Below are 22,767 nucleotides of genomic sequence, written 5' to 3'. Positions count from 1 at the left end.
GTCTGAAGTAGCTAGGTGTGGTTTGGGCGTAACGTGAAAATAACCAATCAGAGCGTCATCTCACATTCCCTTTAAGAGCAGGCGTGCTTGTTCCATGGCGGATTGCTATTATGACGGAGGATTTGCCTGGCGTACGCTAGCGGGAGCTGTCCGAGATGCGGCAAAGTAATAAATGCCCGTCTTGTCCGGGTGGCGATGTTGCTGTGGCCTCTCGGGCGCATCTCCTCAAGTCTGGAGAGGATTGCTGCAGCCATGCAGCGTGGGCCTCCAAACGCACCACCTGCACCTGTTGTGCCCCTTCCTCCTTCCTTCCTTTTGATTGGTTTAAAGAAATGCCAAAAAACCAGAGCACGTTTTTCTCCCATCCCGGAATGCTATGTGGACTAGCCAGACCCTCCTCCGCATCATTGCAGTGTTGTGGAGGAGGGTCTGGCAAAGCGAGACTACTATAAATAAGACCGACGTGTAACTTACATTGCAGCCAATCAGCTTTTCGTATTATTGGCACGAGTCTCTTTCAGATTGTACCACAGACATAAAACTGATTTTATTCTTCAGCTATGGGGAAGTGCAAGTTTAGTGATACAGAAAAAATTTAATCTAGTCTTAGTTAGTTAGTTCAGTCCACCCATCCGTACACACATCCAGAACACTATGTCAATTGATGCATTGCAAATGTAAGGAAATCTACATTAGAACAACTAACGATTTAGAGATATAAAAGAGCAGAAATGATCAAAAAACGTAAAAATGCGGTCATACTGGAATAATTGGTCAATTCTGTTTTTGGTTTATTGATTAATCATTGAAGCTATAAAATGTCAGAAATAAGAACAAATACCCATCACAGTTTCCCATAGTTTAAGGTGATGTTTTCTGATTGCTTGTTTTGTCTGCCCAACAGTCAAAAACACAAATATATTCCATTTACAATCATGTTAAACTGAGAAAAGCAGCACAGACTACATTTAAGAAGATGGAATGGGCGAATGTGTTTGGCATTTTGTTGAAACAAACCTTCAATATTTAGCAGCCTAATTTAGCATAGACAAGAGACTTCTACTTAATTTCAATTCAATTTTATTCATAGTGTCAATTCACAACAAGAGTTATCTCAGGACACTTTACATGTAGAGTAGGTCTAGACCACACTCTATAATTTACAAAGAACCAACAATTTCCCACGAACAAGCATTTGGTGAGACGGTGGCGAGGAAAAACTTCCTTTTTACTGGCAGAAACCTCGGACAGACCCTGGCTCTTGGTGGGCGGCCATCTGCCGCTGCTGGTTGGGACACAGAGTCACGGATACAGATATACAGATATGGAGAAATATGATTCATAATAATCATAGCAGTTGGTATGATGAACAGTAGCAATTATAGTACCAATAAAGTTAATAGAACTATGACTAGAACTAATATTAATACTAGTGCAGGGTGTAGCGGATCCACGTGTCAGCACGGCAAGCTTCCAAAACTGCGTGATCCATGAATAAAAAGAAAACTCGGGACCTGGTTATTAACAAACATTACTGGGACAAGAATGCACACATATTAACCTGTCAGTGTGTAATTAAGGACCTTACTGCTACAACTAGACTTTTTAATATTGTGGCTGAAGTAAATTTCACACAATTATTATCTCAAAATGTCCTTTTCCACCCTTGAACATCCATCTTCAGGCCTCATACGTGCTATGGAGGCATATTCGGCTATTCTGTATATGGGTCTACAGTAAGTGGCTGTTGTAAAAAACATGCTATTCAACACTTCTCCCAAATCCCTTTTCAACACAAAAAGTGTTTGATGAGTCCTTTAGGGCTCTCTAAGGGAGAAGGTGGGGGTGGTGGAAATAGTGTGTGTCTGTTGCGGTGGGTGGTTGGGGGTACATGAGTAATTAATCAGATTCCAAAGAAGTGCGGTAGTAAGAGTTCTAGAATTCCTGCTCGGCTCAACTTGAAGTGAAGTGTGCCCCCCGCAGCCCATTGGGAATTGGAGGATTTAGAGGCACACTGGAGCTCCATTTGTCTCGGAACAGCCCGGAGTCACGCAGAGTTCAGACAGCAGAACACTCAGCAATTAAAACAAGGTTAACATGTTTTATCTCCCTAATGGGATAACACACAATATTTACGTTTGCCTCGTGATTCATGGAGGGTTTTCTACCATTTTGTTCCTGGGTACCTCCAGGCGTTTTGGAGGGGCTTCACTCTGAGGAGGAGGCTCGCATCTGCTCTGGCTGCTGTCACATGCCCCGACACCGGAGAGGACGACACCTTTGAGGAGGTGGACATGGATGAATGTGTTTTTGATGAGGTAAGCGAAAAAGTTTGTGTGTTCCTCACGTTCATGGTTCAGTAATTCTTTACCCCACACCCTATCGCTACACAAACCTGCACAATGGACAATACAAAATGCACAAATGCATATACTTACTTACCCAACACAACTCTCTATACACACACACACACACACACACACACACACACACACACACACACACACACACACACACACACACACACACACACACACACACACACACACACACACACAAACAAACAATCCTGCACACATGCAGATCTGCAAAAATACATACAAAGACACAGAAACATGCACACACATGCACAAAACCCTGTTAAAAAAGACACAAAAACATACAGGTACACCCACAGACATGTAAATTTAGACACGCCTTCGGGTCAAATTGACCCGTTTTCAATTTTTGTTTTATATCAGAAAATATGGGACGTAGAAATAAGCGCTGAAAATGTGTAGACGAAAAATTTAACAATTTAAAACGTTGGCAAAAGCCAAAACAAACTGTGAAAAAAAGGAGTCTTAAACATCGAAAAAAAAGTGATTTTTTTCAAGGTTGACAGGAAGACAACACAAGGGTTTAAACATACTACACATTTATTAGCTATCAATTTAAAGCTATAGTGCGTAGTTTCTATATTTTATATATTTTTTATTTTCAAAAAGGCAGCGCTGGAGATTGACTGGACATTGTCGCTTACTGAGGACCCACCTCCTAGACGTTACCCTGTGTCTGAGCAGCCACTGTTTCTGAAGGTAAAGCAACTGTCCTGGGACATTCTGTAATATTTTTAATACCTGGTGGGCTGGTATTCTAGTGAAAGTGGCCAGTGAATTTTGGAAACCAGCCCCTGTGTGATGTCAATGGAAGAGTTATTTTCTTGACCTGTCCCTTTCTCATCTTGGTTATCGCCCCCTCTAGGATTTGTCTCCCTCTTCCTGATTGATCTTTAAATTTACTCTCTTGAAAAAACAAGATTATTTCCTGGAGGGCTGTAGGTTGCTCTGCACCAGCAGATGTCATTTTTCACGCTGGCGGACTGTCGTCCAGTTTTTTCCCCCTTCATTTACCTCTCGTTGGATCTTTTCTTTGGAGCATGCTCAGCGCTATACATCATGGTGGCCGCTTTAGGCCAGCTGATGCGCTGCAGCTGCCGTCATGGCCGGCCTCAATGTGTTGACACTGAGGTACGCATCAAAGGCAGGGATGAACAATTTAGTGCTTCCACAAAGAGAAAATGGGATCTGGAGAGTAATTAAGCTGTTAGTTTGACTTACATATGAGCATTCCTTGAGTGTGAAAACTGTCAGCGAAATACCTCAAAAGAAAACATTCACTTGAGTTTCATGTTAGTGGACAGTCTTATATGTACATTTCATTTTCTAATACAGTATATTCAACATATACTGAGGACTGTATGTTTTCTAGACCGAGCTCAAACTCTATTTTTCCATTTAGAGTTCCAGCTTCACAACCTTCTGAACACACCTGAAATGAGGATTCAGTTTTTTCCCTGGCAGAAGTTTCCTCAGTTGAATTAAATGTAAAGAACCGCTCCAGTGTATGAAAACTCCTTGAAGATAATATAAAGATTTGCTGCTGTGTATACTAAAATCTACTCAAGTAAAGTCATAGGAGCTGTACATTATGGCTGACAATGATTGATGTGTGTATTTCAGCCTCCTGGGCACTTTCCTGAACCTTCCCAGTACATACTCCCACCACCGCTTGTATTGAGGCCAAAGCAGGCCTGGGTGCCCGGAGAACAGGTGGACTCTGCTGGACAGAGGCTTTCCCCAGAGAGCCCCATCAGGTAGAACAACCCATAGCTGTCATTTGACTGCATTTAATACAGAGAAAGAAAAACAAATCCAATTAGTTATACAGAGTGTTTTGTTGACATCATCACAATAATGCTGTAGGAGTCTGTACACAGTAGAAACAAAAAAAGTCACATTAAGCTGTAGGTGTTAGCCAGGCATCCTAACTGGCTCGTCATATTTTCACTTTCAATAAACTGTACCTGGATTACTCTAACATTCATACGACACTGACAATGTAACATTCATATATGTATTCAACCCAAAGCAAGTTACTAAGAACGGCATTAGATTCAAGATTGTTTATTGTCCTTCCTCAGTACACTTATACGAAATATTTGATCCGGTACCAAAGTTTAGAGGACCTAAAAGTATGTATTAAAGTGCAATAAAAAACAGTTAAATAACAGGAATAACACAGACAATATTGAATAAGCAATAGACAAAATCAACCATCTTTTTCTTACAATGAAAATCATGACGACTCTTGTCTAAATTATGTCCATATTCAACATACTAGTGTGTCATGGTTAGATCAACATCGTCTACATTTCAAATTTAAGTAATGTAACCTTTAGGCAAAACACTCAAGCTTTACTGTACCACTGGACCTCAGCCAAGTGGCTTCAATAGCTAACTGTTTTTTTGCTGTGGTGATCTCTTTTGATCATACGCACAACCGGCGCAACGTCATAGAATGTCTCTGAACAGATTCACGCCCACTTTTAGGGGAAAACAATCCCACGTTCCCCATAGACGACAACAGTGTAACGACAGAGGAATGTAAATCGCTCCAAACTTTTACTTTAAACAAACTGTTTGGAATTAATAACTATGCCAAAAGGTTGCTGAGTAGTTTGTTGCACCAACAATACATCCAAAAACCCCGCTCTTCGATTTGTCCTCTTGCCATGTCTTAAAATAGATCCTGATAGATGGGCTTTGGCTCCAGGCTATAGACCAGACCAGCGCCGATCAAACTTAGTTTATTAAGGTATCATGAATGCTCAGGTTCAGGCAAGGTCACAATATAAACATTAGACATGTGTATAAAACAAACCATCTGTTTAACAAGAAATAAATCCACACACATTTGTCAAAATTATGATCCAAACACAAATTGCATTGACTTCTATGGGACCGTCTGTTTTCTATCCCCCAAAAGGGGGCGCGGCCTTGAGTTTTAGCGAAGTACCCGTATGTGCCGGTTGTGCGTATAAGCGGACATTGTCGATAACATGCTAATACTATTCCTGCAGTTTTAATATGTTTAAATATGTGTGGTCATATAATAAAATATGAATTTGTAGATTTCTGCATGTCAGGTTTTATTTTTAAGGACAATCGTTTTTATGATTTCAGAGGCAAATCTCCTGCTTCAACCTCAACGCTCAGCGGTCTCTCTGAAAGATCAGAAAAGATTCTGGAAGAATGGTAAATCATTGACTTATCATACATTCTGTCAATGTCAGTGTGTCTTTTTGTTATTTCATTGCATGGGATTTTGTGTGTGACACGTCTGTCCTTGTTGTCTCTAGGGGCTTCACCGACAGACACACAGCCCTTCTGATGCTCAAGAGAGCCCAGAAGATGAAGTCAACGAAGCAACAGCAGAAGAAACGTAGGGGTGGGTGTGTGTGTGTAGAATAGAATGGTGTAAATATACACTCAGTTGCCAGTGGCACCTGAACAATCCCGGAAGTGGAACGTCGTCGATAGAGACTAAGTTTTTGCTGACAGTGTTTTAGAGAGGTGTTGATACAACTGTGTGGTCATTGTGTTATACTCACAGGCTTCTATTATTTTGTCCATCCCATTTATATCAATAAGGGTAGGCTTAATAACAAACACCTTTGTATTAAGTGTATGTGCCTTATCTGGTGTGTGTGCTTGTGTGTAATATTTCAAGTTGAACAGAATTATTTTCATGTATTATTAGCAAAATACTATATGAAATATGAAGATTATTAGGCAGATCAGAAGCTGTCATGTTTTTGTTCTTAAATTGATTCAAATACGTGTCCTTTGTTCAGTAATCCTTACACCTGAGCCAGTGTGTCTTCTTGTCTCCTCATTCCTAATATTTTAACACCAAATATACCTTACAATTAGGGCTGCATTAGTCTATATCCACGACGTTCCACTTCTGGGATTGCTAGAGTGCCGTCAGAAATTCCGTTGAATGTCATTCTTTTGAGCCGGATGTCCGTTACGTTTCCCTTTCTTTGTGTTGGAATTTTAAACTGGATTAATGAGGACTATGGTTAACTTCTCCTCAGATCTCTGCAGGGTAAATCCAGACAGCTAGCTAGACTATCTGTCCAATCCAGGGGCAATTCTAGGATCAGACCTTTAGAGGGGCTCAGACCCTAATGAGAATGCGACAGGGATATATATGCCTTGCAAAAGTGTTAACCCCCCCTTGCTAAATCAGTAATTTCACTGGATAACAATGAATATATGTATTTATTATTATAACAGAGGATAAATGCAAAAATATTGAACATATGAATAAACTATGGAAGCCCCCTTATGGACCAGAATCAAATGAAATGATATTGAGGTGTAAACAATAAATAAACTTTCCTTGACTGAACAGGTGCATAGCATTGGCGACAGCGACACAGGATATTAAACCTGTTTCTTTGCACCTGTAATTGTTTGCCCTCTGTCACAAACAGACACGTTTGCAAACTCTAACTTGAAGCACTAAAATTGATTTAAAAAATAAATAAAAAAAATGAATTAGATTTTTATTATTATAATTTTTAGGGGGGCTGAGATGAAATTTAAGGGGGCATGAGCCCCCCCTAAAAAGGGTCTAAAATCGCCACTGATCCAATGTGAGTTTTCTGTTGCACAACTAAAGCAACTTTTGAAGGTACACATGTTCCACCAAAACAAGTTCCTTCCCGAGGCTATTTTGCAGCGGCACCGTGGCTCTGTCTGGTGCTTATCGCCGCCCAAGATGATTGTGATTGGTTTAAAGAAATGGCAATAAACCAGAGCACGTTTTTTCTCCCGCTGTGGAGAAAGGTCTGGCAAAGCGAGACTAGGGCTGCAACTAACGATTTGTTTCACTGTTGATGAATACGTTGATTATTTTCTTGTTATTAACTGAGCTGAATTAATATAAAATGTCAGAAAACGGTGAAAAATGTCGATCTGTGTTTCCCAAAGCCCAAGATGACGTCCTCAAATGTCATTTTTTGTGCACAACTCGAAGATATTCAGTTTACTGTCACAGAGGAGAAAAGAAACCAGAAAATATTCACATTTAAAAAGCTGGAATCAAAGAAGTTTTCCTTCTTTTTTTTTCATAAAAAATTACTCAAACCGATTAATCGATTATCAAAATAGTTGGTGTTTAATTTAATAGTTGACAACTAATCGATTAATCTTTGCAGCTCTACTCACAATGTGGAAGGAACTGCTGTTCGGACATGAATCCATTTTATAAAATTCCATTTTTGCCTCTTTTCATTCTTGTCTTTGTTCCTTCTAACGTGCTTCAGCAGCAAACCTTTCCATCCCGTGTATGTTAACGAGCCATAACAGACAGCAGAAGCCAGAACCTGTCGCCTCTTATTGGACCTTTTTTTGAGAGCCTGCAAAGGAAATGATTGCCAAGAAACCTCTTGACGAGTCATCCCGTGATGACTTTCTTTCCGATTCATTGTAGTGGTTGAGCGCGGCTGCAGTAAAAGGTGACCTCACCTCCGCTCTGCACCAAGAAACAGTAGTCCTGCCGCGATTATCATACCACAGTCATGTAGAGGGAGGCTGCTCTTTGATCAGAATTGCAATTGCACGATTCCAATAGCAGGGCTCTTGTCATCTTGCTCCACTGACACACAGGTCTATGTCTGCACTAACTCCTAATGGCATCTGCCTCAGTGGAACCAGAGCACTGTTCTAAAATTTTCCGAATGTTAGGTACTGGCTTTCTGCTTCTGGTTTTAGGCCTGCCTTGTCCTTCTTTGACCCTCTCTCTCTCTCTCTCTCTCTCTCTCTCTCTCTCTCTCTCTCTCTCTCTCTCTCTCTCTCTCTCTCTCTCACTATCCTAGATCCATCTGTCCGTCTTGCCTTGTTCAGAAACTGCAGTCCCCAGCTTGGTCCAGTGGAGGCACGAAACATGCCAGCACAACACAACAGGAATTATTTAAGAGGTAGGAATTGAGACCTGCTACACATTTTGGAAGCCTGCAGTAAAATACAGCTTGTTTCCCCCCTGAAGAGTCTTACTTACAGGGTTCATACGTTTTGAAAAAAACTGGAAAGTTATGGAATTTGAAAAATGCAAATTCCAGGCCTGGAAAGGTTTTGGAAACATAAAAAGACCCAGAAAGTTTTGGAAAAGTCATGGAATTTTTTCAGCATAATAATATGTCATTAATAAATGTATTTTCACGTCGTCTTAACCTCAACATTCTATTTGGGGAGCATTGTCATGAATCCCACTATGAACCACATACATTGTCATTAATTTTATAGTTAAACCTCTGAGGGTAAACTTTAACACAGATTTGTATTCGTTTTGTATAATGTCGACTGACATTTTCAGGAACACAGTCATGGAAATATGCTAAAAAGTCATGGAAAAGTATTGGTTAAAATGCGTATGAACCCTGTACTTAGTCCTACATTAACATTAATACAGACCTGAGCTTTAGACTTGACACTGGAGACTTGATTCAGACTAAGGAAAATACAGATTAATTACAACTTTATCATTATTATTTTCATAGTTTTGGCAATAGTTTCTATCAGTTAGAATGACATGGAATTACTAAAGTTGTTGAGATCTGGCAACTCACTGAGATGAAGTCTGAAAGTCTGTCATGTTTCTGAACAAGCAGCATTAGCAATGAGTGACCACAGATTTGTCTTTATTATCAAGACAAATTATTGCCAAAAACAGCACATACTGTAGGAAAATGAGACCCAGGTTGGATGAAACTGGAATTTCTCTTTAAGTGTAGGTGAGGCCACAGGTACTGCTTCACTGTTGTTGTTTTTTTTAACTCAACCGTGTGCCTGTGTGTTTCTGGAGTGGTCTGCATACTGTAAGTGGTTTTGCATAGCCGAACTTGAACACAAAATGCATTCTTTTTTTCTTTAGACTTAATTCCTATCGTTATGGATAGTAAAAAACAATCTTGAAAAGAGCTTACAGGTTGACTGTGGTGTAAAGAAGTTTGCTATTCAGAGAAGAGGCAAACGTCTCCTTCCATCTTTCCTGCTGTGGCCTCTTGCCCTGCCCTGAGGTGGAGAGATGATTTGGCATCGTGACGTCCACAGCCAGACTTAAAAGGGAGGGAAGAGCTGGAGGAAGGGCAGGAGGGAGGACAGGGGGCGAGGGGGTGGGGGGGAAGTTGGCTTTTAGCATGCCTGTCTCCATCTTTCCTCTGCACCCCAACCCCACCAGGGCCAAGGCCTCACATCCAGAGAGCACGATGCTCGCGGTCATCCAGCAGTCAGAGGGACGCTGCAACAACAGCGTTTGCCAACAGGCAGTGAAGTGACTGGCCCAAGTCCAGTGCTGCCATAAGCATGAAATACCCCTTAATTAGCTGTGGAGAAATACAGTATGTTTGCTTGTCATTTCATGTTACACTTAAAAAAAAAAAAGAGGGAACAAACTTGGGATGTTTTTCGTTCCACTTTATCGCTGTTGGGTGGATCGCTTTAGTAATTTGTTTGTAGAATAGTTGTGAAGGAGTCGCCTTCTTTCCCTTGAAACTAATCCATTGCGGTGCAGCCAAAGACCAAGCAACAACTTATTTCAATGTTTTCAAAGATTCATTAATATCTTAAAAAAAATTGCCAGCAGCCAGCAAATTGCTAAACTTACAAGGCATTTTCTTCAGACAATGATGGATAAACTTATCTTTAGTATTTGGCAGTGATAAAGTGTTGATGTTTTTTTTAACACTAATAACGTTTTGTCCAATCATTATCACATTTTTTTTTTTTTTAACTGCAGGTGTATTACTTCAAGTTTCCAACATTGTGATTACTGACACTGAAATTGTGTCCGAGCACAGCGTAGCTGTGGATAAGCTCTCAGCCAACTGGCAGTCAAGAACTGGTTCCATCCAAATGACCTATTACGTAACAACAATATTTCCAGTTCGGTTTCTTTCCAATGTCCTTATCTCTCCTCTCCACCCTTGTCTTAATAATTCATCAAACAGGACTGGTGTTCTTCTCGAGCAATAACATGAAGCCGCTACATCATCTGATAAAGTAACGGGGGTCACTGGTTAGAACATCACCCTTCATTCTCTGCTTAATACCCCCGTGTCTTCAGTTTGATTTTCTTATTCAGCTGAGAGGGATCCTGTAAAATGCGTAACTCTAATCAGCTCGGTTCTGGAGGAGACGACTCCTGCTGCCTTTTTACAGGCTGACCGTGAGGCAGCGGCGACAAATGGCGGCAGAGGTGGTGTGTTGCGGGTCTCTGTAAACGGGCCCAAGCCGGCCTCCCCTCTTGCTCCCCTGGTCCTGACCTGTGGGAGGCGCCCCCTCCTCCGGATCCATCCCCAGTGCCCGGGGACTAGCCAGCCCAGCCCGGCCCAGCCAGCGCTCCCCGACAGGGGCTAACGTTTCAGGCTTTGAGTCAAGCCCCTTCTGGAGGTGATTAGCCCCAAACCCATGACAGATTCTTTCCAAGATATCCGGCGCGGCGTGTTTATTTTATCCGGGCTCTTTGTGTGGATGTGCTGGACATGAGTAACCCACTTGAAATGGGTATCAGCTTACATACCCAGAGAGGGAGATAGAGAGGGAGAGAATGGAGCAGAGCCACAAAACATTTTCATTTAGAGGCAAAAAATATAGAAATACACTTTCCTTTTTTTTTTTTTTGTAGATGGTTTGTATCATCAAGTGTCTGGGTGCTGCAGATGTTGAAGATGTTGTATGCCTCCAAGCGTTTCTCTCTTGTTTCTCTTCTTACTTTTCACCAACGCCTTCCACTCAACCCCCCCAGGCACACACAGCCCCTTCCAAGCCTCCTTCCTTCATCCAAACTGCGATCCAACCCCACCAAACATCCGTCCTCATGTCAGAGGGACACAAGTTTTATTTGAGCCTGGAACCACTACCTCCTGAGCACTTAACTCGATTTCACACTTCAAGTCATCTACAAAGTCCAACTGAAACACAAGCATCTTGTTTATCATCCATCATCCAAAATATGTTAATGTCAGACTATTTACCACCATTCATATGCATTCAATTTCGCCCCCGTAATCTCAGTGCTTCTATTTATCTCAGGCAGCGGAGCGCTCGCCTCATAGTATATGTTTGAGAAGCACTGGCACAATTAAGGAAGAAACATGCAGAGCTAAGGGACATTTGGGCCACAGTCAGAGTCAGTCACAGAAACAGACAGTTAGGCATCTTAAATTTCAGACACGCTCTGATTCTTCTTCGATTCCACAAATGTCATGAAAACGGGGCTCTCGAAACGGTTTTCATGATGCAATACAAAACAAGGTAAGGGTTAGCCGTAGCTTAGCTGTTTTAAAGTCTTACGGGGCAAGTTTCAAGTCTGTCAAAGTAAGTCTAAAGTCAAGTTGTACGCTCTTTTAGGGCAGGTTTATTACAAGACTTTATAAACAAATAGCTGGCCAAGGTGCAAGTCTGTCAAGTCTCTAAATGCTGACCATTAACATGAGACAGCATTTGAACATTTGCTTTTCAGAGCTGTGCTGGTATTTAGTAGTAGCTTTTACATAGTTGACAAATGTCATTATAATGCCTAGGTCTAATTATAAAAGGATAATTTCAGTGTATTAAAACTTTGTTATATTTTGGGTTTTATGCTTGTTGTTTAAACAGCTTAGCAAAACGTATTTAGAAGATAAAGCAAATGTTCTTTACCCCTTTAAAGGCAAAATATCAAATCAAAGATCAAAATAAGATCCTATGGGAGTGCTTGTAGAATACTTAACAGTTTATAGAATAGTAATCTAACAGGGTATTAAACCCTCTTTTGAGACAGCAAAATTGTAGGGTGTCCAATTGTTTTTTTTTTTACTTTCCAAAATAGACAATCCAACAATCGCACCTCATTTGAGATGATTAGCTGGCCAGGTGCATAGAGGTGAGACAGTAGGCAGGGTTTGAATTTCTCTCTCAAGCTCCCTTTTTTCCCTCTTCACACAACTACTTCCGTCATTTTTTTGTTTGTAGACTGCAACACTATGTATGCTTTTTAAGGAGACATTGGCCCTGTTACGTTAAGACCAGGTAAAAATGGGGACATTGACCATTCCAATAATGTTATCCCCATTTTCAGGATTTCTTGCGTCTCCCCTCTTTCTATGACGGCAACATTTGGCAAACCCTTTTGCTCTTTAGACGTAGTTAGAGCACACGTCACACTGGTTTATTTTAAGAATACTAAGACAGCATCTCCTACTGTACAGACTGACTTTGAGGTTCAACTTACTTGCTGATTTACCATACTGCCTGGAGATGTGTATGTACACAGTCTTACTGTGCAATGCAGAAATATTACCAACATTACAGGCTTGGGCACTCTCACTTTGCTCATAAACAAGGAGGTTTGGATAATCTGGCTAAACCTTTGGCTTGTTTATAACCTGATTCAAGTCAAGTCAACTTTATTGTCAGTTCTGTAATCTGTGCCAGACATACAGAGCAATTGAAAATTCGTTTCTCTCCGACCCATGGTGCAATAAGGACACGTACAACAAGTATAATATAAAAGATAAGAAATAAATACAAATAAAGATAAAAAAAAAATAAGTTATATATACAATTAAATAAGACAAATAATATGTACAATACAGTAATACATTATAAATAGTGCAAATTTAAGGCAAAACCAAACAGTATAGAAAACTAAAGTTATTGAGAGTGTGCAATATAAAAGGAAAAGTTCCTGAGTGTCTTACAGTCTGACTGTCTGACCGTTTGACTTTCTGGCCTCTTGTTCCCACCTCTCAGCTCACGTTGACTAGAACTGTTCAGAATGCTCAGGTCATCAACTCATTCATGGCACCATTTTTTTTCTTTTCTTATTAGGGTCTCCTGATCTACTGCCTGACCCTGTGCTTATTTTCTGCAGTGAAGTTGGAGGGGAGGAGGCTCCGAAGTGCCAGCATTGTGTCTGCTTCAGCTCTGGTTTGCTGTGGGGGCCAAAGCCTCCACCCTCCTCCCCAACCCTCTGATATTAAGTCAGAGCTCTCCCCTCCTCAGTAGAGACGAAATCGCTTAATGTGCTTAAGAGCCCCTCTTAACAGGCGTGACTCCTACAGGGCCCCTCCTGATGTCCTGGAGGAGTACTGGAGGGGGATCCAGGAGGTTGGAAGGGGTCAGGAGGGGGCTTTAGTGGAGGGTTCAGAGGGGAAAAGGGAGAGGAGAGTTTCTCTGTGCTACTGGAGTGCTACAGAAACGTACTTTTAACTTTTTTCATGGTGCTCACCTTGTATCACCATGTACACACTGACTGCTTCATTCCACAATTCATGCATTTACCTTTTGGGGATTTCAAATGTATCGTCTGTCTTCCATTTGGATCTAACCACATAGGATCCTATGATAATGACATGAACAGGCAGTACAGAACCTTTGTTTGGAGTGCTATAATAAGTACATATATACAGTACATATATGAGCAAGTTTCTGTTAAAAAAAAACATATTTCGCTGTGTTTTGGACTGCCTGTTCCCCGTCTCTCTGTGTATTTTTAGCATTGGGAAGTGCAAGATTGCGAGTAGCCATTTCCTGGCCTTTGTTGCCCCGGGGGGAAGCATCTATCACTTGACATTTTTAGTGGGGCTTCTCAATTAACCCATGAAAACTGTAAAGAGTTTCTCTCCTTTTTAATAGCTCAGCAAAAGCAAGTAAATGGCTTAAATAAATGCATCATTAGTTCCAGCATTGGGCTGTCAAAATTCATTATCAGTTTACACCCATCTAAGCTAGCATTACTGTCAGCGCAACATAAATGTTTACTTATGTATTACGACCTTATTACGGGATTTCAGCATAACTTGTAAATCAGCAGCCTTTCAGATTTCTTTCTTTAACAAACTGTTGGAACATTGCTTGGATTAAATTTTTTAGAAAGAACCACAAGTTCCAACAATTGTTGAAAAAAGCAGATCCTCTCCTGTTGCATCTTTCAGCAAATTTAAATGTATTATAGTAATGCCCCTGAGTCCTCCGAACAAATAGACCACTTTAAGCCCAAACATAAACGCTGGGAGCTTTGACCACTGATCTCTCCCAGTGCTGGGAACCCTGGCCGCCTGTAATTACAGTGAAACATGTCAAACATCGCTACGGCCCAGGCCCATGAGCTGTTTATTTGTTAAACTCGTACTTTGGAGAGCATCTGTTAACACAGCTCCTTCACTGCAGTATTGATTACGCCTCTTGTCATTTAGAAACATGCCACCTTCACCGCAACCTTCGCTGATTAGGCAGTGCACTCATTCTTTGAGCTTTCATTGTCATCAAGAATGTTAACTGACAAGAGGAGTTGGAGGAAAAAAAGAAATTGCCTTTGACGTTTATTTGATGTTTTCTGTCGAGTGCAGTTGGTGTGGCTGAGCTGGGCCTTCAGCAGGCAGAGATGGTGGAGCGAGTGACGCAGGAGCGGGCTGAGCAGTGGCTGCGCACCCAGGCTGCTCACTCTGACAGGGACTCAGAGAGGTGAGGCACTTCACGTGGGTCATAAGAGGGTGTAGGCGGTGTGACTTGTAGCTAAAATTGCTTAACAGAGTTGCCTCACCAAATTACAGAAAAATGTTATTTCTAATTTACCCCTGGTAATATTTAGCCATGCACATAGTGTTTCTTTTATCTGTTCATGTTTTGAAATATCTGTCTCTGTGATTTCACAGCGAGGTACTGTATGTGGATTATGCAGCACAGCTGGGACATTGTTTCTGGAAAGACATTTTGCTGTTGAACTTTTATCAAAATTAAACTTTTTAATGCTATGAGCACCACAAAGATATCTCAAAACCTGGATAAATAAAGGCCAAACTATTGTCATGGCTAGATTCTACTAGGGTTAATATGTTTTTTATTTTTTATTTTTTTTGTATTTGGGTAAACTAATTCTTTAATGGACTGCTATCATTATTGGAATAATTTCTTAAAGACCCCCTCCACATATGTTTTGCTTGTTCTGCTTGGAATAATAAAGTGTCTGATACGTTCTTTTCCACAAGAAAGTTAAATTTCCTCTTCTAAAATGATAAAAAATACACCTTCTCCTTCTACTTCATTGAATGATACAAAATCTATAAATATGCATATGTTTTTCATTTTGAAAGGTTAACCGCTGACACAAAGTATCTCCTACTTCATTACAAGGTCTATTTCCAAATCGAGGGTCTATCCAGATGTGTGAATAGGTATTGAGTTTCCACATCTTACTGTAGGTTGCATGCTGGGCCACGATTGGCTTTAAAACTAGTTGTGACGTCACAAAATTCTGCTTACGTGTTAAAGTCTAATTTAAGGTGAGTGCAGAGAAACGTTCTCTCTCAGCATATGAATTTGAAAAGGCTGTCTAATGTCAAACTCTGCAGCATGCTATATTCTGAACCATGAAGGTCAGACATCAAAGTGAAGTAACAATAGGTAAAATACATTTGTATGTCAAGGGGGACTTTGATTTTTGATTTCTAACAGTGGTGGGTGTTATTTATTTATTCATTTATTAAAATGGCCCATGCCTATTTCTCTCACCTTAATTAGCTGGTAATTTGAAATTTGGTAAAATCAAATTTGTGCAGTACTGTTTGTTTTTTTTAATGCAGAGGGCCAAAGTATCACCAAAATGCCAAAAGAGATAGAGAGCTGACACTTCAGTATAACTTCTGTATATTAAAAGCAGTGTCTGTAACAGAGGCAGTGAGCATGTAGGCCTGTGCGACGCCTTACCTAACAAAGAGACATTAGGATTATCATACATGGCATCTGTGTTTATTTTAAGATATGTCAAAGGTAATTTCATAGAACTAAAGAGGGAAAACTGCTGAATTCATTCAAAATATGCAAAGCCTTTTTGTTGTTGTTGTTGTTATTTAACCCTCAGCGAGCATTTCTTACCGGAGATCAGCTCAGACATTCTCAACGGTGGCAGAGTGCAGCTTGTGGTGAGTACACTCCGCTCCTGTTCTCCCCCTGCAGTTCATTCACTTTGTGGAATGACAGCGCATCTTGATTTGAATCTTTTCTAGGGGGCAGTTGCATGTACATGTATGTGAAGGTATGCAGTATTTACATTCGTCAGTCAGAGTCATGTCCTGTGCCGTAGGTTCCCGCTCCTGGAGCCTGTCTCATCAGCTTCGATTTGAAGGAGGCAGGGGGAGGTTAGTCTGAGGTTTAGCTCCACAGTGACACTTTCAATTGGATCAACTGGCTGCAGTTTCTTCGTTTTACTTGCAGAAATCCCAGTGTCACTTTGGAGAAGTTTTCCTGGACCCGTGAACGATACTGATGCTCGTACGCTCTTTGAAGTTGGAAACTGCAGGTCTCCCTGCGCCGCTATGGAGCAGTTTAAATTATGATCACTGGCAAGAGGAGCCGCCCCCTTCCTCCTGTTTCTTAGATATGTTCAGACTGTAGAGCCGCTGCTTGTTTAATGTTTTTCTCTAAATGCTGGACTGCTTGCGTGAGACGTGTCATGTTGGGCCTCATTTATGCTTGTGTGTCTGTGTGTTTCTGTGGTGCGTGCAGGCTGACCCAGGATATACAGAACGTCTACATCAGGCCAGTGGATTGTGGGCCAACAGCAGTTTAGCTGCCCAGCCTTGCAAAGAGAACAATTATCCTCGCAGAAACTCTTTGGGTCGTGCAAGTGAGTCCTGTTAACTTCACAGCTGTTTTTCTACCCAAAATCATTTTTAACTGAACTTAATCAGAATCTGAAAAAAAAAAAAAATCATAAAATGTCCTGAAACACAAGACTCTTATTATTTCTGTCAGTGACTCTGTTAATAACCCTCTCTCACAATAACTGGTAATCCAGATAAGTGGTAATAAAGAAATGTATTGCCTACGCTTAATTTAAAGGTTATTTAAGTAACTTTACTAGTCAGGCATTACTGATCAGTGTTCACTCAGAACATTGGAAGTGTTATATAATTTTTTACATACAAACATGCATCCATACACACATACGACGTATGATTATATAATATATCCAGTGCATATTGTGCAAATGTATTATTTATGGCACTTATTTTTAAGGTGAGCTGCCATTTGGGACAAAGTCAAACTTAGCAGTTCCATGCTCAAACCTAAGAAATCATAGATTGTAATTGTATACCTATATCTCTTTGTGTGCACGTGTGTGTGTATATACCTGTACATTAAGCACATGTGTGTACAGATGTTTCTATGTTTACACTCTTGCACCCATGGGTCTTGGGTCTCACAGACCTGAGTGCGCCGAGCCAGGGATAAAGGCTGCTGCTTATTCAGCCTAGACTGAGTCTACCGGTCGGCTGTTTCGGGAGGGGAGGGGAGCCATAAGGTCGGGCCGGGGACAGAGTGCCGTGAATTTCTCCTCTGACAGGAAACGGGCAGAAAAAAAAAAAGTCCTTTCAGTGAAGAATGACTGGCTCTTCTGTCAGGAGAAGTGGAGCTCAGGAGTTTGAGTGACAAAGATGCTACTGACAGTCTGACGGCAGATGACCACTTTAAACAAGTCCAGGAATCCAAGTGAAGGAGAGCCCTGTCCCCGTTAATGAAGCCAAATTGGATTCCGGTGATGATTTCAAAATGATTTTCACGAGGTGCAGCAGGAGCCGGAGCGAGTGTCGTCGTGCTAAGCAGGCAGACTGTTGTTCTCCTCAGGAGTAAGGCCAAAAGAAAGAAAGCCTCTTTGTCTGCACACCACTTATCAAAATTGTGTAGGGCAAATTGAAATATGAATGTATGTGTAAGGCAATAGCATTTCTCAAAAAGCCAATTAGGTATTTTATAAACTTGGAAAGGGCATCTAATGGTCTCTGGGCTACATCATCAAAAAACCATCATATCAGAGGACATGGGTTACTTGGTTAGAATCAGGGAATCAGGGAAATAGGAATGCAACTTCTTTGACAAAAATCTTTTTAAAGTCCGCTCACATGAGCCAGGAAAAGAGACTAAAAAATAATTTATCAAAATGTTGTATATCCTTTGCTTCTGAAGTGGCATGCATACATCAAAGTGAAGGTTTAAAGCGAGAAGGTTCACTTAGTTTGCCATAGCAGTAAAGACGACATAAATACTCTATAACCAACTCTATAACCTATTGCAATGCGATACTCACCACTTGCTGGGACGGTGCCATAAAATGCGTTTCCAGGCCCACAAAATATTTTCATTACGTGTGCAGAGGAAACCACTTAAGTTGCATATCTGCGACCTCAATTTTGTCCGCCGTTCAACTCTAATAGGAGTAAAATGATCGAAAACAATTTATTTGGTCACAGCGGTTGGGTCAAATGTGTTATCTCCGTACATTTAATAGCATGACTGCACAACTTTTGTTGAAATTAGCAACATGTGTGTCAGGTTTTGCGTTCCGTTTTTGATTTAGAACAGATAATTGGACAAAAGTCTTTATTAAACTAAATTAAGCCACCAAGGCTGGCCTAATTTTTTTGAAAATAAACACAAAAGACTACATTATACAAACCAAGAGGAGAGGAAAAGCACAGCGTTACACTACGGACACGAGTAAAATCAAAAACTAGAGAGGGGCGATTAGGTATGACTTGTGAGCGGATAGATATTCTATACAGTGTGCCAGCTGTGCAGATATTTGAAGCCAGGTCAGTACACGCAGTGCGCCCCCCACCCCCTCCAGAGCCCTCCCCGCTGTTAGGCTCCCTGTGTGGGGCGGCCGTGGAGACCGCGGTCCTGGGTCCTACACGTGGAATGCATAATGCCTGGTAGAAGCGCTGCCTTTGTACTGTGTGTTTGAAAGGCTTTGTACTGATCCCCAGGTGAAATGGAAGGGCCTCTGATACAGCGCACAGCGCTCCTGGCAGTCGGAGCACACAAACAACAAACTCACCTGCTCGGACTTAAGTCTTTAATGCGAGATTGAATATTGTGTTGTCTTGAGTCTCCTGAGACAGAGACCAAACTCCAGTCAAAAGTTTATTCATTCAAGGGCAGAAGTTGCAAATTCCTTGTTGTTAGGTTTAAGCAACAGTCTCTGTGTTAGCTGCTTGAAAAGCTTTCAGATTTAGTTACCCAACATGAAATAATGTTCTTTATACAACACCTAATGCTTTGATAAATGGCTAAATTGATTAGCTCATTAGCAGGTAATGAGAAAAACTGTAAGGGCACATTTTCAATTTGTTTCACTTACCACAAAGGTGTAGGGTTGGGCATTGTTTGGATTTTACCAATTCTGATTCCAATTGCGATTCTTCCTTTCGATTCCGGTTCTCATCAATTTTCTCGATTCCGATTCTTTGAGGGGTGGAGTTGAAACAGGTCACATGCTCATTTCACAAATAGGAAAGTTTTATTTTGATTCAATGCTGGGTTGCAGTTTTACAGGGCTTTTCCAACGTAAAATAAAGCCACGCTGGAGCGCCGCTTACTGTGCTCCAAGGCTGTAACACAACAAGCGCCTGGCCGCTGTGGAAACCAAAACTTACGCATGTTAAATTTGGAACCCATGGACAGATTTGAAACTAAATCCTCCAAACGATTCCAATAAAGAAACGATTCCACTGGAATCGTAATTTTTTAAGCGATTACAATCCTGCAAAGGTGTTGTGGTGAATTGCATATATTGCACAAAATCAAACCTACATCGTACAGATACTGCCCTGTCCTCCGTGTTCATGGTAGAAAGTTGCAATTCCATGAAAGACAACACAAGACTACGTTTCGACTGCAGGTGTACAAGAATTGATACATTACTTTTACTGTACAAGAGCTGTTGCAACAGTTTGTTTTGGAAGGCATAGGTAGTCCTTCCTCTAGAAACCTTTTTATGATGATTATTGGTAACCCATGTTATCAAGGAACATAAAAATGGCTCAGCGGATGTGTGGAGTCTTTTACCAACTCCCACATTAGGCCAATGACTAGGGACCAGGGAAGAACTTGCTTGGACGCGTGTTCAATGATCAATGTCCACAATCTGTCTGCTTTTCGGTGCTGTGACGGCCTGCTCACCGTAGCACAAGCTGTACAGTCCATTTTATTTTATTTTATTTATTATTTTATTTATTTATTTATTTGACAGGGACATTGCACAACAAATGTGTTGCACAGACCAGAGATAGCTACAAGCTAATTTTCATCTGTAGTACCTGGGCAGAGGCAAAGTGACAGCAGGTATATTATTTCTGGTTTAGTTCCATTCATTTTCTTTTGCACACAAATCAAACAATGACACGCGAACCTGACACTGTGAAAAGCTGTATGCTTTTCCCCCTAGCCACACACCTGTGTGTCCCTGGCTGTTAATTAGCTATATGCCTTCCCAAAGGCAATGGTCCACCCAAACCTGCAGATTAATTAGCATCACCAACGTGGTATATAAACAAAACAAAACAAAACAAAGTTGTATAATGGCTCCAACAGGATAAAAAGCTCAGACCTGGTCAGCAAAAATACAGTAATCTCATGATTGACGCAGAGTACAAAATGAGGGCTTAACATCAAATATATCATTTATTAGCCGGATTGTACTATGATGGACTGATTTCACACTGCTCGATTTACATATGAGATAGTGACGCATTTTCCTTCTATGTCTCCAGGAAAAGAGGTTCCATCTCCTCAGCGAGTCACCTCAGCTCCGTCAAAAAAGGAGCGCATCTCCTACCGAGACAACCCTGTCCAGTTGAGCGGCGGCTGGGGAGGGGGCAAGAAGAGGGACAAAGTGTACAAGTAAACCACTGACTCTTCTACTACCACGTCACCTTCTTTTGCTGGCCTCATCCAACACCCAGAGCAACTTACAGACAGATACAGTTGGTATTTGTCCCTCTTCTAATACGTATCTGTAAAAAAAAAATGCAGCATTTTCAAACTACAGTACAGGCCAAAAGTTTGGACACACTTTCTCATTCAATGTGTTTCCTTTTATTTTTTTATGACTATTTACATTTTAGATTCTCACTGAAGGCATCAAAACTATGAATGAACACATATGGAATTATGTACTTAACAAAAAAGTGTGAAATAACTGAAAACATGTCTTATATTTTAGATTCTTCAAAGTAGCCACCCTTTGCTTTTTTTATTAATAAGGGAAAAAATTCCACTAATTAACCCTGACAAAGCACACCTGTGAAGTGAAAACCATTTCAGGTGACTACCTCATGAAGTTCATTGAGAGAACACCAAGGGTTTGCAGAGTTATCAAAAAAAGCAAAGGGTGGCTACTTTGAGGAATCTAAAATATAAGACATGTTTTCAGTTATTTCACACTTTTTTGTTAAGTACATAATTCCATATGTGTTCATTCATATTTTTTATGCCTTCAGTGAGAATCTACAATGTAAATAGTCATGAAAATAAAGGAAACACATTGAATGAGAAGGTGTGTCCAAACTTTTGGCCTGTACTGTACGTATATGTGTATTTAGTTCAGGAAAGCATGTTTATGCATCCTATGGATGCAACGTAATGCTAACAACAACCTATGTTGTGGTATGAACAGGTATTTGTGCTAAAAACACAAATGGAATGACTAGATTTAAACCAATAATTTCAGTCCCACAAGGCAATTTTTTCCTTCCACGAAGAAGACTTTCTTTATTTTTTATTTATAATGCCATTTAATCGCCTGTGCTGAATACCCCTGCAGCTGTTCTTTTTCAACTCAGCTGAAAACTCGAGCTCCCTGTCCTGAAAATTAATTAAACCCAATAGGACCTGGACCAGCCCAAATATCTTCAGGCAGTTCCATTATGTTGATTCAGCTCAAGTATCACTGCCTGAATGTGATCGCAGCCAACCAGCAACAAAACACATGGAACAAAATGCCACGCTTCGTATGCAAATCATAGCAGAAAATAAGAACCAGGATCTTTTTAATACCTGTGGATTCATGTGTCTTTGGATGCTGAACTGTTGTTTCTCTGCTGATTTACTCCCTTGACAGAAAATATAGTAATTACAGTTTGTAGCCATGGGAAGAGACTGGCTTTTTCCACTTCTCCTGCGCTCTCTTAAGAGTAAAGTTTGATAAAGCCCAGAGATTTCAGTGCAATTTCCCCATTCTGTGGCTATATTTAGCTCCTGCTCGCCAACAGTGGCCTTGAAATTGCTGCTTTTATCAGCCGAGCACAAACATTGGTGTTAGAATTAGAACGATGTTTTCTTTATTTCCAGTTGTGGATTATAATAGCCGTGTCTGTGTATTTGAATTTGGAGAGCTAAGGCGTCCGTCCACAAACACTGCCCTACCGGAGGCGGCGAACCTCAGGCTTGGAGGTTCCTCCTCCCTGGTCCGCCGCCTGGAAATGATAACTTAATGAATGTCAAAACAAATAGCCTTAGCTGCAGAGTGGCTCCCTGGCAGGAAATGCATGTCTGTCTATTTATTTTTCTCCTGTCTTTCACTTGCACATGTCTGGAAGGTGTGTTTTGACTGTAC

The 22,767-nt window shown here is 40.9% G+C and overlaps 1 protein-coding gene across 1 annotated transcript in view; it reads left to right on the top strand.

Moving 5' to 3' along the window:
* Nucleotides 1–21,215, top strand: part of lrriq1 (leucine-rich repeats and IQ motif containing 1) — a 46,886-nt gene extending 25,671 nt beyond the window's left edge. Inside the window, exons 18-27 of the mRNA XM_039808146.1 lie at nucleotides 2,193–2,318; nucleotides 2,988–3,077; nucleotides 4,002–4,135; nucleotides 5,505–5,576; nucleotides 5,681–5,769; nucleotides 8,210–8,311; nucleotides 14,723–14,837; nucleotides 16,234–16,294; nucleotides 16,878–16,998; nucleotides 20,924–21,215. Coding sequence (XP_039664080.1) covers nucleotides 2,193–2,318; nucleotides 2,988–3,077; nucleotides 4,002–4,135; nucleotides 5,505–5,576; nucleotides 5,681–5,769; nucleotides 8,210–8,311; nucleotides 14,723–14,837; nucleotides 16,234–16,294; nucleotides 16,878–16,998; nucleotides 20,924–21,057 — 1,044 coding nt within the window. The 3' untranslated portion in view covers nucleotides 21,058–21,215. The remainder of the gene's footprint in view (nucleotides 1–2,192; nucleotides 2,319–2,987; nucleotides 3,078–4,001; nucleotides 4,136–5,504; nucleotides 5,577–5,680; nucleotides 5,770–8,209; nucleotides 8,312–14,722; nucleotides 14,838–16,233; nucleotides 16,295–16,877; nucleotides 16,999–20,923) is intronic.
* The last annotated feature ends 1,552 nt before the right edge of the window (nucleotides 21,216–22,767 follow it).

Source organism: Perca fluviatilis, chromosome 8 (genome assembly GCF_010015445.1).
Source record: "Perca fluviatilis chromosome 8, GENO_Pfluv_1.0, whole genome shotgun sequence".
Classification (NCBI taxonomy): Eukaryota; Metazoa; Chordata; class Actinopteri; order Perciformes; family Percidae; genus Perca; species Perca fluviatilis.
Note: the sequence above shows the minus strand (reverse complement) of the source record. Positions and strands in the feature narration are given on the sequence as shown.